The sequence below is a fragment of the Hippocampus guttulatus genome, chromosome 4 (assembly GCF_054856545.1).
Source record: "Hippocampus guttulatus isolate MCC_2025c chromosome 4, RoL_Hgut_1.0, whole genome shotgun sequence".
Taxonomy (NCBI): Eukaryota; Metazoa; Chordata; class Actinopteri; order Syngnathiformes; family Syngnathidae; genus Hippocampus; species Hippocampus guttulatus.
The window spans coordinates 2,049,441-2,066,640 of NC_141264.1; the positions used below are offsets into that span (position 1 = coordinate 2,049,441).

At 47.3% G+C, this 17,200-nt stretch overlaps 1 protein-coding gene across 6 annotated transcripts in view; it reads left to right on the plus strand.

Annotated features, from left to right (window-relative positions):
* Window positions 1-17,200, plus strand: part of znf276 (zinc finger protein 276) — a 44,816-nt gene that overhangs the window by 20,550 nt on the left and 7,066 nt on the right. For 5 of the 6 annotated variants that reach the window (XM_086108611.1, XM_086108609.1, XM_086108615.1 and 2 more), the window contains exons 8-10: window positions 4,837-4,912; window positions 6,742-6,859; window positions 13,401-13,500. In XM_086108611.1, the coding sequence (XP_085964737.1) occupies window positions 4,837-4,912; window positions 6,742-6,859; window positions 13,401-13,500 (294 nt within the window). The remainder of the gene's footprint in view (window positions 1-4,836; window positions 4,913-6,741; window positions 6,860-13,400; window positions 13,501-17,200) is intronic. The other variant, XM_086108614.1, reaches the window with a different exon arrangement.

Consider the following 17,200-nt stretch of genomic DNA (forward strand, 5'->3'; position numbering starts at 1 on the left):
CTCCGTGCCTTCTGCTCGAGAGTGACCGCCCCCGAAAATGTAAATCAACGATGACTTCAATGACACTCAGAAAAGCAAACATGTAATGCGCCAAACAGAAAATCAAGAGAGGAAATCACAAAATAAATTATATGGGGGCAGGGGGTTGTGAACACACAACAAAGGAACAAACTACACAAACAACTCCGAGACAGTCCAGTCTCCTACAAAAGGAAAGATGACGTTTGGGGACTATCCCCCCGTTCTAGTTGAGATGGTATAACCGAAGACGTGCTTGCTACTGTTACCAGCCAAGTCTTGTGTCGTTATTAAACAAACACACAAGCAACGCATTCTCGCCGTACGTAATCAACTCTTCACGAGCATTTGCTCGGGAGCAATTTTAACCCAGTTGCGTTCACACGTGCAAATTTACATCGGTGCTGCTTTGGAAACAAGCATTTGCTCTGGAGCAAATTTTTAAACCACCTCCCTGAGGTGGATCAAATTTGCTCCGGTGTAAGCTGTTTTCCGGGGCTACGCCGGAGCTAATTTGCACATGTGGCACGTCGGCGTAGAACCGAAGCAAATATTGCCGTGTGAACACCCCTTAACTCATTGAATACCACCCCTTTTCACTGGAGCAACCCCCTCAATCCCTCACATTTTACTGAATTTTGACTGATTTGCAAGGCCCACAGAATTTTCTGTTCTATGGCTATATATACATGCAACCTGTCAAGCCTTCTTTCAGCAGAAAAAAAAGTTTGTTTCTATCTTTCTCCGTTCGTTGGCAATCAGCATTAGAAAACTGCTAAGTTTTATGGAAAAGGCAGATTTTCTGCAGAAATCCAGAGAAAATGAGGTTTTTGGAAAAGCATGCATTTCAAGCATCATTTCATGTTTTACACTCTTTTTTGCTTTTGTGACAGCTCAAATACCTCAATAATGTGTTCCTCCTACAAAAGAGCATTACAAATAATGTTTTTGTAGCAAAATAATTTATTTGCACACAAAACTATTGAACTATGAACAAAAGTGCAAATTGAACGATTAACGAAAGTGCAGCTGTGGAGAGGATGGTTTTTGGCTTCCATCCAGTTTGTCACCAAATCGATTCATCCCACTACGTCCAGATGCACGACCTATAAATTATAGAAACATAAAAAGTTGCAAATATGTCTTGCTGCAGAGTGAGGTACAATAATTTTATTTACCTTTCTTTCCACCACCAAAGCAAGGAGTCATCATCTTTTTGCTTCTGGTTGGATTATCTGTAATTTATAGAAGTATGTACAATTACCACACTTTTATTTTTCAATTTTTTTATTGTTGCTTTCCACTTACATTTCAACATCTCTCACACACACATACATGCTCGCACACTGCTATTTACACCATTCATTCCACGTTGCTCAGCATCCAATTTGAAATGAAATGAAATATGAATTTAACACTCGTGGTTTTAGCAGAGCTGAGCGGACCAAATGTGTCCTGTTTTTTTTTTTTTTTAAACCTATGGCGACATGCAAGTCAGCGCATATTTTCATCCACATCTACGAGACGCATCAACCGTACATAAATGATTAGCGTTACTGGCAACTTTATAGTACAGCGGGGAATGTAGCGGTGCATAAGAGTGACTGATGAGGCATAAGAAGTGATGAAGTTTTGAATGGTAACTTGCAAGCTAGTCAACAGTTACCTCCTCGTTCCAGCGGCTCTGCCGAGAACTCTCAGCTGCTTTCCGTTATGTCGGACAGATCGGGATCCAAATCGCTCTCCAATTCATCGTCTTCGCCGTCGTCATTACGAGACGATTCCAGCGAATCGCTGACGTGTGCCCAGCGTCGGCCATGCGAAGCAATGCGGCCTCTTTGCCGTCATCGCTGGAAGTCGCCGGGGAGACGATTTGTGGTCCCTGACGTGGAGCATGTTCATCTTCATCAGATGAACTCGAAACTCGGCGTGAGCTATGCGCGCCATGTTTGCGCAGGCTGACGTTCGTTTGACGGGTGCTGCTTTCGATTACGTGACCGAAGCGTCATCAAAACACCATCTCCTTTGTTGTTTAGTTTCGAGGATGCTTTTATACCGAAAAAAACAATCCTTTTTAATTAGTTGTTTCCTTTTCTCTGTCGTTGCTAGTTGCTAATGTTCCAATCCACTATCCATATACGCGCCTCCTCCACTATACGCCCTTTCTACTACTTCTGCGGCGTGATCCTGGTGGATTTTTGCACCACTGCCACCCGATGGCCATTTCTTTGCTATTTAACATTGCCGTCAAGCCTAATCCTTTGGTGAGAAGTTGCATCAGACTCTCTTGCACCCTCCCCCATGAAAAAACATGATTGACGTATTAATACGTCATGGGGACGGAGCGGCTATGCGCTAATTGACGTATTTATACGTCAAAGGGTGAAAATGAGTGCATCAAATCCACGGCCCATTGACTTTACGAGGCTGTTTCCTCAGCCTTCACACACGTTATTTTACACCACAATTGTAACGTTCTACTTCCACCCATCCATGTTCCAAGCCTGCTTCTCCTATTTCATGTCTTTGACGTGCTACTCCATCATTTTTCAAACAATTCTCACCATTCAAACTTCAACATTTCCAAAAATTCATGATTTTTTTTTTCATTAAAAATTGACAGTTTGGCCAAAATGTCACATTTTTCTCCCAGAAATGTACCATTCATTCCCATTTACACGTTTACATTGTTCCAATTTGAAATTCAAATCATTCCGCTCATTCAATTCACCTATACCCCCCCCCAAAAAAATCTCCATTTAAAAACAAAAAATTTAAAAGTATACAGTATATATTTTTATGTTTTCCTATTTTTTCTACTTTTTTGGACTGATTTAAACATTCTAATTTTGAACTGTTCATCTTATTGCCTAACGATGTTAAAAATTTCCACTTACCAAAAATTCAGCAATTTACAAAGTTAAATTCCCCTCCCCCAAAATGTTCCTGCTCCAATTTCTATATTTTTTGACCGTTCTAAGTTTAGACTGTTCATCTTATCCCTTTCGATGCCAAAAATGTCCACTTACCAAACATTTTCCTGATACAAATGACCACAAAATTTTCAAAAATTATTTTTTTTCTCCCCAGTCTGCATTTTTTTGACCGATTCAAACATTCCACTTTTAAAATGATCAGTTTATCCCTACCGATGCCCAAAATTCTATCTTTTCTCCCTCAAATTACACACAAAAAATTCAAACATTACATTTGGGGGCCGATTCAAACCGTTCCAACTTTAAACTGTTCAATGTATCTCTACCATCACCCAAAATTGCCGCTCACCAAAAAGTCAACCTTTTTCCCTTCACAATACTAACAAAAACAAAAAAATTGATTTTTTTTCTTCTCAAATTTTTTTTTGGACCGAGTCAAATTATTCCAACTTTAAACTGTTTCGTTTATCCCAACCAAAGCCAAAAATCCCCACTTCTAAAAATATTCATAATTTACCACTTTTTTATTTCCTCCTCTAGTTTCTACATTGTTTGACCAAGTCAACCCATTCCTAATTTAAACTGTTCATCTTCTCGTGTGCCAGCGTCCCCAGTGGAATGGCCATATGTGTCAGCTTCTGGACCGAACCGAGCCATTTTTTTTAGATTACAGAAATGCAGGCTCAGACAAAGTGCGATAAAAAAAAAATATATATTTGCAGAAAAGTGCACCGACAAAGTACAAACAAATCTTTGAAAACACTTGAAGCACTACAGCGAGCAAGGTCAATAATCCGACAAGAGACAAGGCGGCCCTTAAATACATGGCAGGCTTAATTGCTAAACGTGGAACAGGAGTGCCTGATGCAGGGAAATGCCCTTCACTCCAGCTGAGGCTGAAAACAAAACAGACAGACATGACAATATTTGTCAAAATATTAGGTACACCCCGGATTCTCCTCCTGATGCGTCCTCAATTGGGTCTCCATACTGGCCGAAATATTCGGTACATCCTCAATTTTTGTCCCTTGGCATCCCCAACAGGGCTGCCATATTGGCCAAAATATGAGACGCGCCCCGGATTCACCTCCCTCGGTGCCCCCGATGGGGCGACCATATCGGCCAAATCATTAGGCACAACCCGGATTCTCCTCCTAAATGTCTCCAATGGGGCAGCCATGTTGGCCAACATCATCATGTCCACCACGAATCGTCAACCCGAGGCGCCGCCAGTGGGATGGCTATATCAGCCAAAATATTAGGTACACCCTGGATTTTTGTCCTTAGGTGTCCCCAATGGAGTGGCCATACTGGCCAAAATATTAGGTCCACACAGAATTCTCCACCTGATTAGTTCCCAATGGGGTGGCTACTTTGGCCAAAATTTTCTGTGCATCCAGATTCTTTGCCCAGGCATCCCCAGTGGAGCGGGGGGCCATATGGGACAAAATATAAGATACACTGCAAACACTTTTGTGGAGGCATCCCCAATAGGATGGACATATTGGCCAACATATTGTATCATCATTCCTGTCATTACCACTACGACTAGTAGTACAACAACAACATACTAGTGCTTGTACTGCTGCTACTACTCCTACTCCTACTACTACAACTACTGCTGCTAAATTCAGCTTCCAACACTAAAATACGGATTATCTATGAACAAGTTACCAACAAAGCCACAGAGCCACTGTACATGAACTCTTTTAAATCATTGATATTTAGGATCTACAATGTTACTGGGAATCAAACGGCCATAAGTTCCATATTCAAGAGGTTTCCCCCTCACACCTCCGCATTTGTGAACCATTGGCAAACAACAGTTAGGTTTTTACAGTGCTATTGATTCAAACATTTTTTTTTTGTATTCGGTATGCAGGGAGGAGCTGCCTAACATCTACAAGTGTCTGTATCAAGGCTGCATTGCTGTCTATAGAGCTCCTGATGGTTTAAAGGTCAGATCCATGACTACTTCTGGCTGTCTGTCACTGAACTCTATTTCTATGCCGTTCCTCATAACCAAAAAGGAAACACATCATCTTCGTTTAACCATAAGTCAGTCATCTTTTACAATTCGAAAGTAGGAATACTTGTGAATCAGTTTCACCAGCTGCTGTGCAATGAAACAAATGTGACCCTCCGGCACAAAATCATCTAAAGTTGCTCCAGTCGTGTTTTAAGATACTGCCCTTAAAGCACTGATTATGTGAAAATTATTTTCAGATATTTGATTCAAGCATCAGAAAACTAACCAAAGATCACTTCTCAGTTGGAATTGATGTGAATATACACAATGCCTCAATGAGGCTGTGGACTAAAATTCTGGAGTCTAACTCAAAGCCAGTTGCACAGATGAATATCAAATGTGGCATCATCCAAGAAGATGCTGTGTTCCCACTGCTGTTCTGCATAGGTCTGAATCCACTCAGTCAGATCATAACCAAGAGTGGTTTTGGGTCCCGGTTCAAAAGTGGAACAACGGCCAACCATCACCTCTACATGTATGACATCAAGCTGTATGCTTAGAACGAGTGTGACATTGACCAGCTGATTCACCTCACCGTGCAACAACGTCCAACTGTGTAAGGTCTAAGTACTTTTTGCACAAATTGCTATCCTCTAACCAGGAGCATAACGTCAAAATTCACGGCAGGCAAACACCTGGTCATGGCACCAAGACGAAAACAAACAATGGATCAACAGTACCTTGCCATTATGGTGCTTCTAACAGGACATTCTCAGACCTATGTGGTTGCTAAACTTAGAGTGTCATCAGCAGGTTGCAACAAAGATAATGAGAGACTGGAAGAGGCACAGAAAGATGTGGAAGTGGAAACCGGATGATGAATGCCAATCAATTCCAGGCACATTTAAGGGAGGTGAGAGGAAGCCAAGTGTCACGGCAGACCATTCCAAACCGTTTACATCAGCGTGGTCTGCGTGCTAGAAGACCTGCAAGGATACCCGACCACACCACCGGGCACAGGCGACATCATCTTGCATGGGCCAGGGAGCATTTACGCTTGAAGAGGGACCAGTGGGCCTCAGTGCCGTTCTCTGATGAAAGTCAATTCATGTTGAGCAGAAATGATGGCCACCATCGATGTTGGAGACATCAAGGAGAGCGCTATGCATCAGTCAATGTTGTCACCAGATGAGCCCTTTGCGACTGGTATAGTGACAAGCCCATACTACCTGAATAACATTATCAATCTAGTGATTGTGCCCTTACATGAACAACACTGGCCTAATTTCATCTTCATGGACGACAATGCTCCAGCTCATTGTGTTCGCCTCATCAGGGAATGGCTATTGGAGACTGGTGTACCTCAAATGGAATGGCCTGCACTTTCTCCAGACCTGAATCCTAATGAAAACCTGTGGGATCAAGCGAATCGCCGTGTAGAAGCTCAAAACTCTGCACACCAGAACCTGCCATGCCTCAGCAGACAATAAGTCGACTTGTGAACAGCATGAGGCGTCATTGTCAAGCTGCAATTGATGCTCATGGGCACATGACGAGTTATTGAGATATTGAAGTTATCTATCTAGTTATCTCAAAAAAGTGTGTGTGCATGTGCGTGTGTGTGTATTTCAGTGCATATATAACGGCCTTCAATTATATGACAATACACAGATTATACAAAATCAAATGTGTTTTGATTTGGACCACAAGTGCTGATACAAACACTTCATTCACAGTGACGACTCTTGGAGTCACAGAGACAGTGGTCGGATTGTATATTGAAGGAAGTCTTTTTTTCACCCCGATATTGTCCTCCAGAAGCATGTCAAAGAGCATCATGAAGAGGTAAAGGAGCGACCCTGTCCGCATCCTGGATGCAATAAAGTCTTCACCATTGACCGTTACTTGCAACGACATGTAAAGCTGATCCACACAGGTATGTTTTATTACACCAATTTGGTCAACCTTCAAAAGTCTGCACAGTGGTTCACAGCAAGAATTTATGTTCATATTTTTACAGTGGAACCTCAAGTTATGAAAGACCATTTTTTACAAACTTCTCAGGTTTCACACAAATATGTTGTTGAAAAACTGCCTCAGTTTTAGTAGATACAGAGATGAGCACGTCAGTAAATTTTGCCGGTCCGTCATCCGGCAGCGGACACCCGGCTGTCAGTGCCATCATTATTTCAAGCCGAACCAAACACCTTGATTTTCAGTCAGTCACTCGGTCATCGTTACTTTAACTGTGCTTGTGTCATCGCGAAATGACAGTTCGTCACTGTCACTGTCAGCTTTTTTAGGACCAAGAGCCAGTCTGTCACTCCGTCATCATTGTTTTAACCACGCTGCCGTCAGCGCTAAATTACATATAACACACGTAGGACAGCGGCCCTTGAGGGTTGGACACCTTGATGCTGATTACAGGCTGTGCATTGTAGCAATGTCAGTCCCTCCTAAAAATAATCCTCTCCAAACCGGTGCAGATAACTTCTAACCCTGGAATGTAACCCTTAAATGTTGTTCTCACCAGTCTTCGGAGGCTGTGGTCTAGCGGGTTCCAATTATTTTTTACTTGTTATGCATTTTTCTGCTGTCTTCCTTGCTAAAATAGCCAGCACGGCTGGACAGTGTTCAGGTGTATGTTTAGTAAACGTGTCTCGAACATGCACAAGATCACTCTAATCCATCTGTCTCTTTTTCACACACTTATGAAATGCCCCTTACCAAAAAAATTTACAAAAGAACAACTACAGGAGTGTATATACGGAGGATAGAGAGTAAACACAATATATAATACCGTATTGTAAATTATTACCTCATTTAATGCTCGTGCCAACTCCATTTTCATAAGCCAACCATTTAGCAGTGTCCATGGCTTACCTCGAGAAATGTTTTTTTTAATGCACTTGCTTGAAAGACAAATGTTTGAAATAAACTTTTTGTTTTGATGAACAGAGGCATATCTTTGTCTTGATCAGTTCCATGTCTAAATAGCTATAGAAAACAATATTGTATGGGCCTTCGAAGACAGGTCAAAATTCTCCAAAATAACTGGCCTTCAGGGACTTGGCTCTGCGACAAATGGCTGGCATTAAATGGTTGACAAAATGATAAATACAAAACAAGAAACAGAATCTCCAAATCAATATACAAAATACGTATTATCCATCCATCTTCTACCGCTTATCCGGGGCCGGGTCGCGGGGGCAACAGCTTTAGCAGGGAAGCCCAGACTTCCCTCTCCCTAGCTACTTCTTCCAGCTATCCCCGGGGGATCCCGAGGCGTTCCCAGGCCAGCTTGGTGACATAGTCACTCCTGCGTGTCCTGGGTCTTCCTCGGGGTCTCCTCCCGGTGGGACATGCCCGGAACACCTCACCAGGGAGGCGTTCAGGAGGCATCCGAATCAGATGCCCAAGCCACCTCATCTGGCTCCTCTCGATGTGGAGGAGAAGAGGCTCGACTCTGAGCCCCTCCCGGATGAGCGAGCTTCTCACCTTATCTCTAAGGGAGAACCCGGACAGCCTGCGGAGAAAACTCATTTCGGCCGCTTGTATCCGGGATCTCGTTCTTTCGGTCACGACCCATAGCTCGTGACCATAGATGAGGTTTGGAACGTAGATCGACCGGTAAATTGAGAGCTTCACCCTTTGGCTCAGCTCCTTCTTCACCACGACAGACCGATACAACGTCCGCATCACAGCAGACGCTGCATCGATCTCTCGCTCCCTCCTGCCCTCACTCGTGAACAAGACCCCAAGATACTTAAACTCCTCCACTTGGGGCAAGATCTCTCCCCCGACCCGGAGGGGGCACTCCACCCTTTTCCGACTGAGGACCATGGTTTCAAATTTGGAGGTGCTGATTTTCATCCCAATCGCTTCACACTCGGCTGCAAAACGCTCCAGTGAGAGTTGGAGAGCCCTGTTTGAAGGAGCCAACAGCACCACATCATCTGCAAAAAGCAGGGATGCAATACTGAGGCCACCAAAACGGACCCCCTCAACGCTTCGGCTGCGCCTAGAAATTCTGTCCATAAAGATTATGAACAGAATCGGCGACAAAGGGCAGCCATGGCAGAGTCCTACCCCCACTGGAAACGATTCCGACTTACTGCCGGCAATGCAAACCAAACTCTGACATCGGTGGTATAGTGACCGAATAGCCCGTATCAGGGGGTTCGGTACGCCATACCCACGAAGCACCCCCCACAGAACTCCCCGAGGGACACGGTCAAACGCCTTCTCCAAGTCCACAAAACACATGTAGACTGGTTGGGCGAATTCCCACATAACCTCGAGGACCCTGCTAAGGGTGTAGAGCTGGTCCACTGTTCCACGGCCGGGACGAAAACCACACTGCTCCTCCTCAATCTGAGGCTCGACTTCCTGACGGACCCTCCTCTCCAGCACCCCTGAATAGACCTTACCAGGGAGGCTGAGGAGTGTGATCCCTCTGTAGTTGGAACACACCCTCCGGTCCCCCTTTTTAAAAAGAGGGACTACCACCCCGGTCTGCCAATCCAGAGGCACTCTCCCCGTTGACCACGCGATGTTGCAGAGGCGTGTCAACCAGGACAGACCCACAACATCCAGATCCTTGAGGAACTCCGGGCGGATCTCATCCACCCCTGGGGCCTTGCCACCGAGGAGCTTTTTAACCACATCGGTGACTTCAACCACAGAGATAGGAGAGCCCACCTCAGGGTCCTCAGACTCTGCTTCCTCCAAGGAAGACGTGTTGGTGGCTTTGAGGAGGTCTTCGAAGTACTCTGCCCACCGGTTCACAACGTCCCGAGTCGAAGTCAGCAGTGCCCCATCCCCACTGTACACAGTGTTAGTGGTGCACTGCTTCCCCCTCCTGAGACGTCGGATGGTGGACCAGAATTTCCTCGAAGCTGTCCGGAAGTCGGCTTCCATGGCCCCACCGAACTCTTCCCACGCTCGGGTTTTTGCCTCGGCGACCACCGAAGCTGCGTTCCGCTTGGCCAGTCGATACCCGTCAGCTGCCTCTGGGGTCCCACAGGCCATAAAGGCTCGATAGGACTCCTTCTTCAGCTTGACGGCATCCCTTACTGCTGGTGTCCACCAGCGAGTACGAGGGTTGCCGCCACGACAGGCACCAACCACCTTACGGCCACAACTCAGATTGGCCGCCTCAACAATAGAGGCACGGAACATGGTCCATTCGGACTCAATGTCCCCCGTCTCCCCCGGAACATGGGAAAAGCTCTGTCGGAGGTGGGAGTTGAAACTCCTTCTGACAGGGGATTCCGCCAGACGCTCCCAACAAACCCTCACAATACGTTTGGGTCTGCCAGGACGGACCGGCATCTTCCCCCACCATCGGAGCCTACTCACCACCAGGTGGTGATCAGTTGACAGCTCAGCCCCTCTCTTCACCCGAGTGTCCAAAACATGCGGCCGCAAATCCGATGATACAACCACAAGGTCGATCATCGAACTACGGCCCAGGGTGTCCTGGTGCCAAGTGCACATATGGACACCCTTATGTTTGAACAAGGTGTTCGTTATGGACAGTCCGTGACGAGCACAGAAGTCCAATAACAAAACACCACTCGAGTTCTGATCACAGGGGCCGTTCCTCCCAATCACACCCCTCCAGGTCTCACTGTCATTGCCCACGTGAGCATTGAAGTTCCCCAGTAGAACAAGGGAGTCCCCAGCAGGAGTACTCTCCAGCACATCCTCCAAGGACTCCAAAAAGGGTGGGTATGCTGAGCTGCTGTTTGGTGCATATGCACAAACAACAGTCAGGACCCGTCCCCTCACCCGAAGGCGGAGGGAAGCAACCCTCTCGTCTACCGGTGTGAACCCCAATGTACAGGCACTGAGCCGGGGGGCAATGAGCATGCCCACACCTGCTCTGCGCCTCTCACCATGAGCAACTCCAGAGTGGAAGAGAGTCCAACCCCTCTCGAGAGAACTAGTACCAGAACCCAGGCTGTGTGTGGAGGCAAGTCCGACTATATCCAGTCGGAACTTCTCTGCCTCACACACCAGCTCGGGCTCCTTCCCTGCCAGAGAGGTGACATTCCATGTCCCAAGAGCTAGCTTCTGCAGCCGAGGATCAGACCGCCAGGGTCCCCGCCTTTGGCTGCCGCCCAGCTCGCATTGCACCCGACCCCTTTGACCCCTCCCACGGGTGGTGAGACCATGAGAAGGGGGACCCACGTTGCCTCTTCGGGCTGAGCCCGACCGGGCCCCATGGGTGTAGGCCCGGCCACCAGGCGCTCGCCAACGAGCCCCACCTCCAGGCCTGGCTCCAGAGGGGGGCCCCGGTGACCCGCGTCCGGGCAAGGGAAACTGAGTGCCATCAATTTTATTTATCATAAGGGGCTTTGTGAGCCGTGCTTTGTCTGGTCCCTCACCTAGGACCTGTTTGCCATGGGTGACCCTGCCAGGGGCATAAAGCCCCAGACAACTTAGCTCCTAGGATCATTGGGACACACAAACCCCTCCACCACGGTAAGGTGACGGCTCACGGAGAGGTATTACCCAAATGCATATAAATAAATCCATCCATCCATTTTCTGATCTACTTTATCCTCACAAGGGTTGCGGGGGTGATGGAGCCTATCCCAGCTGTCTTCGGGCAGTAGGCAGGGGACACCCTAACGCGGTTGCCAGCCAATCGCAGGGCACACAGAGACGAACAACCATCCGCGCTCACACTCACACCTAGGGACAATTTAGAGTGTTCAATCAGCCTGCCATGCATGTTTTTGGAATGTGGGAGGAAACCGGAGCACCCGGAGAAAACCTATGCAGGCCTGGGGAGAACATGCAAACTCTACACAGGGAGGCCGGAGCTGGAATCGGACACGGTACCTCTGCACTGTGAGGTCGCGGTTCTAACCAACGGGCCACCTCCCTCTGAAAGAAATTATTCCAAATGTACTCAACTTGAAATACAAAAAATGATTTGAAATGGAAACAAATTAAAGGTTCCACAGCATCACGCACCATCAGCTTTGGAGTTCCACAGCAACTTTCTTTGATGTTTAAATCACATTACATTTCTATCACTGATATCCAGGTGGGTGAGCCGTTTCTTCACCATTGTAGTCTCATCTTCAACCAGCAAGCAGTCACTTTTCCAGACCAGAGCTGGAAATTAACCTCTGCACTGTGAGGTTGACACGCTAACTACTGGACCACTGGGCCGCCCATATAAATAAATGAGTACTAACTACTAATTGACTACTAAATCCTATGTTACAGTAATACACGCACCAGCTCATCTGAAAAGTTGTGAGGCATAACAATGTTATTTGACTTTAATTTCATCACACTGGAAACAAAGCATATGTTGACATTTAGGATGATAGTAATAACTGGGACACACAGACGGTGCATTTGTGTCAAGATCTTAAACGCGGATGTAATTAAAAATGTATTACTCTAATTTTCATTGACAAATAACGATAAGCGAAGATTTTGTGCCTTTACATGATTTGTTTTGATCAGTCATGATGCATATGTTGGTGATAAACTGAAGCAAATTGCATGTATTTAAGAAGTATGAGGTTGTTATTGATGTTTTGTAAAATTGCAAAAGAAAATTGTAAAATTAATTAAATAGGGTCCAGTGATTAGCGCGTCAACCTCACAATGCAGAAGTACTGGGTTCAATCCCAGCTCCGGCCTCCCAGTGTGGAGTTTGTATGTTCTCCCTGGGCCTGCGTGGGTTTTCTCCGGGGGCTCCGGTTTCCTCCCACATTCCAAAAACATGCATGGCAGGCTGATTGAACACTCCAAATTGTCCCTAGGTGTGAGTGTGAGTGTGGATGGTTGTTCCTCTCTGTGTGCTCTGCGATTGGCTGGCAACCGGTTCAGGGTGTCCCCCACCTACTGCCCGAAGACAGCTGGGATAGGCTCCAGCACCCCTCACGACCCTTATAAGAATAAAGCGGATCGGAAAATCAATTAATGAATGAATAATTAAATAGTCTATAAGCAATGTTCTAATGTACTTGTATTGCTTTGCATTCAAACAAGGGTGAGAAAACAACTTATTGTGGATGGATGGATGGTCTGAACTTGGCTGTTGATGAAACACAGTGTTTAGCACAGTGCTTCTTAACCTGGGTTCGATTGAACCCGAGATGTTCGCTGAATGAGTCTCAGGGCTTCAACGGAGCCTCTGCCATGGAGGTTAAGACACACCCGACTCAACATGTCAATTAGTTATGACATGCCTGCTTGGCCATCACTGTCTGGTTCATTTTGTGCACAATTAAAAAATGTATACAGTATGTTACTCTGACACTAATTGTGTTTACTTTTTACAGTTCTCAAAAAATGTGTTTTTCATGTCTTGAATTTGTAAAATAAAAATCACATTTTTATTTTTCACTAATGAAGGGTTCGGTGAATGCATATGAACTGGTCGGGTTTGGTACCTCTAACAAGGTTAAGAACCACTGATTTAGCGTATCTTGTCTGTTTTTCAGAAGAGAGGAACTACATCTGTGACCAGTGTGGACAAACTTTTAAACAGAGGAAACATCTTTTAGTTCACCAAATGAGACATTCAGGTGTAAAACCTCTGCAGTAAGTACCATATTGAAAATGTTGCCCTAAATATAGTCTTGGTGTTAAACACTTGCATCTCCTGAAGAAATATTACCCATTGATTGAGAATAATTAAGGTGATTATACAACTTTCTTTACTGCAGTTACACATTCACAGTCCAGATTTACCAATCATTTGCTCGATATATGATTTCCTTTAATAACTAGAGTTACCATGCTTTGAAGTTGTATTTCGGTTGGCATTTGTTGATTTGTTAGCAAGGTTATGTCAGTGTTTCACTAAAATAAAAAAGAATCTATCGATAGATATGTAGGGTCAGGCAAACTGATCGGACACATTTGTAGGTTAAATAAAAGGCAAATACAGTAAAGAAACCAAAAAAGTGTATTTATTTTCCAAATGTACATGTGGGGGCCCGGGGTAGAATAGGTCCCGGGGTAGAATAGGTCCCTGGCACCCCCTTGCTGTTCGTAAGAGGCGACAAATGGGGCGAGTCGTTTGCCGCGAGTTGCGACCCGTGGGGTGGGAGGAGCTTCTTAGTCTTGGTCGGCAATCTTCCTCCGGGAGTAAACCCAGAGGCCAAATCCGGAGTTGGAGTCCCTAAGGCGGTGCGTTGTGAAACTCTCTCAGCGTCCCGGCAACTCCTGCGACGACGTCGATGCCAAGCTGCTTGGGCCCCGCCCTTCCCTTGGACAACATCAACGGCGTGGAGAGGGGGTATCTAGCGCATGGGCAACGCCAGGTCCTCCATACACACCTGCCCAGGCTTGTGCCCTGGAGAGAAAACTCCAGCGTCATTGTGTGACGACACAACACGAGGAGTGGCAGATACCAGTGATAAGTCAGTGCTTAATTGGCGTAGAGCTAGGCGCTAGGGGTCACTCCTGACAGTGGGAGGGGGCCTCGTACCCCCACTGGGTAGCTACCGCCCGCTTCAAGCCGGGCAGCCCCCGGACAGTAAGGTGCTACCCCGCCACAGTTCACTTTCCTTACTGGGTGCGTAGGGATTAGGACAGGGAATAGTTTGAAAGGTGGACTGTAAAACCGATGCACCAGGAAACAACAAAAGAAACACAACAAGGAGCAAGCCCTTGTTAAAACTTGCAACATGGAATGTCAGGACAATGACAACCGGTCTGACGTCAGACCTAATGGACATCAGCGATGCCCACAAGACAGCAGTGATCAACAACGAGCTGCTGAGACTCAGCATTGACATTGCTGCGCTGCACGAAATCCGCCTCGCCGAAACTGGATCTCTCCGGGAGAAAGACTACACCTTCTACTGGTGCGGGAAAGCTGCCGATGAGACCAGAGAGCACGCGTTGGTTTCGCTGTCAAGAACTCCCTGCTGAGCATGATAGAGCCTGGTGGAGAAGGGACTGAGAGGATTCTCACCTTGCGACTTCACACTACAGTCTGCACTGTCACCCTGTTCAGCGTCTACGCCCCTACTCTATACTCCACGCAGGAGGCGAAAAACAAGTTTTATGACCAGCTGTCGGCAGCGATCCAGAAAGTTCCACCCACCGACCAACTTGTTCTTCTTGGGGACTTCAACGCCCGCGTTGGATCCGACCACACATCATGGCCCAGTTGCCTCGGCCCTTGGGGATTGGGTGACATGAACAACAACGGCCAACGTCTCCTGGAACTGTGCACACTTCAAGACCTGTGTGTCACCAACAGCTTCTTCCAGAGCAAACCGCAGCACAAGGTGTCGTGGCGCCACCCCCGCTCAAAGCGCTGGCACCAACTGGACCTCATCTTCACCCGCCGCAAGCAGCTAAGCAGCATTCTCACCACACGCTCCTACCACTGCGCTGACTGCGACACAGACCACTCCTTGGTCTGCTGCAAGATCCAACTCCAGCCCAAGAAGCTGCACCGAGCCAAGCCACCAAGCAAGCCCCGCATCGACACAGCCAAGGCAAACCATGTGGACACGGTGGAGGCACTCGCCCGGCACCTGAAAGATGCCCTGGAGAAGAAACCACCAGAAGGAAACGCGGAACAGAGGTGGGACCTCTCCGCAACACCATCCACGACATTGCCTATTCCATCTTCGGCAAGAGAACAAGGAAAAGCCAGGACTGGTCTGAGGCAAACGTGACGGAACTCAGTGCCGTAATGGAAGCGAAGCGCACAGCACTGAAGCATCACCAGCATCCCTCCCCGTCCACACTGCAGGCTCTCCGAGCTACCAGAAGTCAAGTCCAGGCTACAGCGAGGCGCTGCGCCAACAAGTACTGGATGGATCTCTATGACGGGATCAAGAAGGCCATAGGTCCTTCACACAGCAAGACAGCGCCCCTCAAGACGAAGACAGGCAAGACTACCACAGGCAAGAGCAAGCAGATGGAGTGGTGAGTAGAGCACTACTCAGACCTCTACAGCAAAGAAACCACCATCTCCGATGCCACCCTAGAGTCTGTTGAGCGCCTGCCCGTCATGGAGGGGCTAGACGAGTTACCAAGCCTTGAGGAGCTCAGCAAAGCCATCGACAGCCTGCCCATCGGGAAAGCTCCTGGCCTTGACGGTATCCCAGCAGAGGTGATCAAGACCGGCAAAGAACCTCTGCTGCACCACCTACACAACCTACTCTGCCAGTGCTGGGAAGACGGTGAGGTACCTCAAGACATGTGTGACTGTAACATCATCACCCTCTAGAAGAACAAAGGTGACCGCAGTGACTGCAACAACTACAGAGGCATCTCCTTACTGAACATCGTGGGGAAACTCTTCGTCCGAGTGGTCCTGAACAGACTCCAGAAGCTCGCTGACAGGGTGTACCCCGAATCACAGTGTGGCTTCAGGTCGGAACGATCCACCATCGACATGATTTTCTAGCTCCGCCAGCTCCAGGAGAAATGCAGAGAGCAGAACCAGTCATTGTATGTTGCCTTCATTGACCTGACCAAGGCCTTGGACCTTGTGAGCCGCGACGGCCTCTTCAAAGTCCTTGACAGGATTGGTTGCCCGGGGAGGCTGCTGAGCATCATTCGTTCCTTCCACTCCGGAAGGTGTCCGGAAGGGTGTCGTCCAGTTTGACGGCGTAACATCTTCCTCTTTCGAAGTGAAAAGCGGTGTTAAGCAGGGATGTGTACTTGCTCCGACCCTCTTCGGCATCTACTTCGTACATGCTCAAGCACGCTTTCGGGAACTCCACTGAGGGTGTCTACCTCCATACTCGCTCTGACGGCGGCCTCTACAACATGGCGAGGCTGAGGGCCAAGACCAAGAGCCGCAAAGTCCTGATCAGAGACATGCTGTTTGCGGACGATGCTGCTGTCACTGCCCACAAGGAAGAACATCTTCAGCATCTCATGGATCGTTTCTAGAGGGTGTGCAGCGACTTTCAGCTGACCATCAGTCTCAAGAAGACCAACATCTTGAGTCAGGACACGGAGAGCCAACCCACCATCTCCATTAACAACTACCAGCTGGATGTGGTCAAGGAGCTTACCGTATTTTCACGACTATAAGGCGCCATTAAAAGTCAAAAATTTTCTCCAAAATGGACAGGACGCCTTATGATGCGGAGCGTCTTGTCTATGCACTGAGTTCCAAAACCTGACTGACAGCCGACACGCTGTTTATATAGAGAAAAGGCGGAAGTGACTGTGGACAGGCATGCGGCAAAGAAGTCGGCCAATCAGTGAAGGGTGGGCGTGTATATATACATATATGGAGAGAAAGAGAGCGAAAATGCAGACG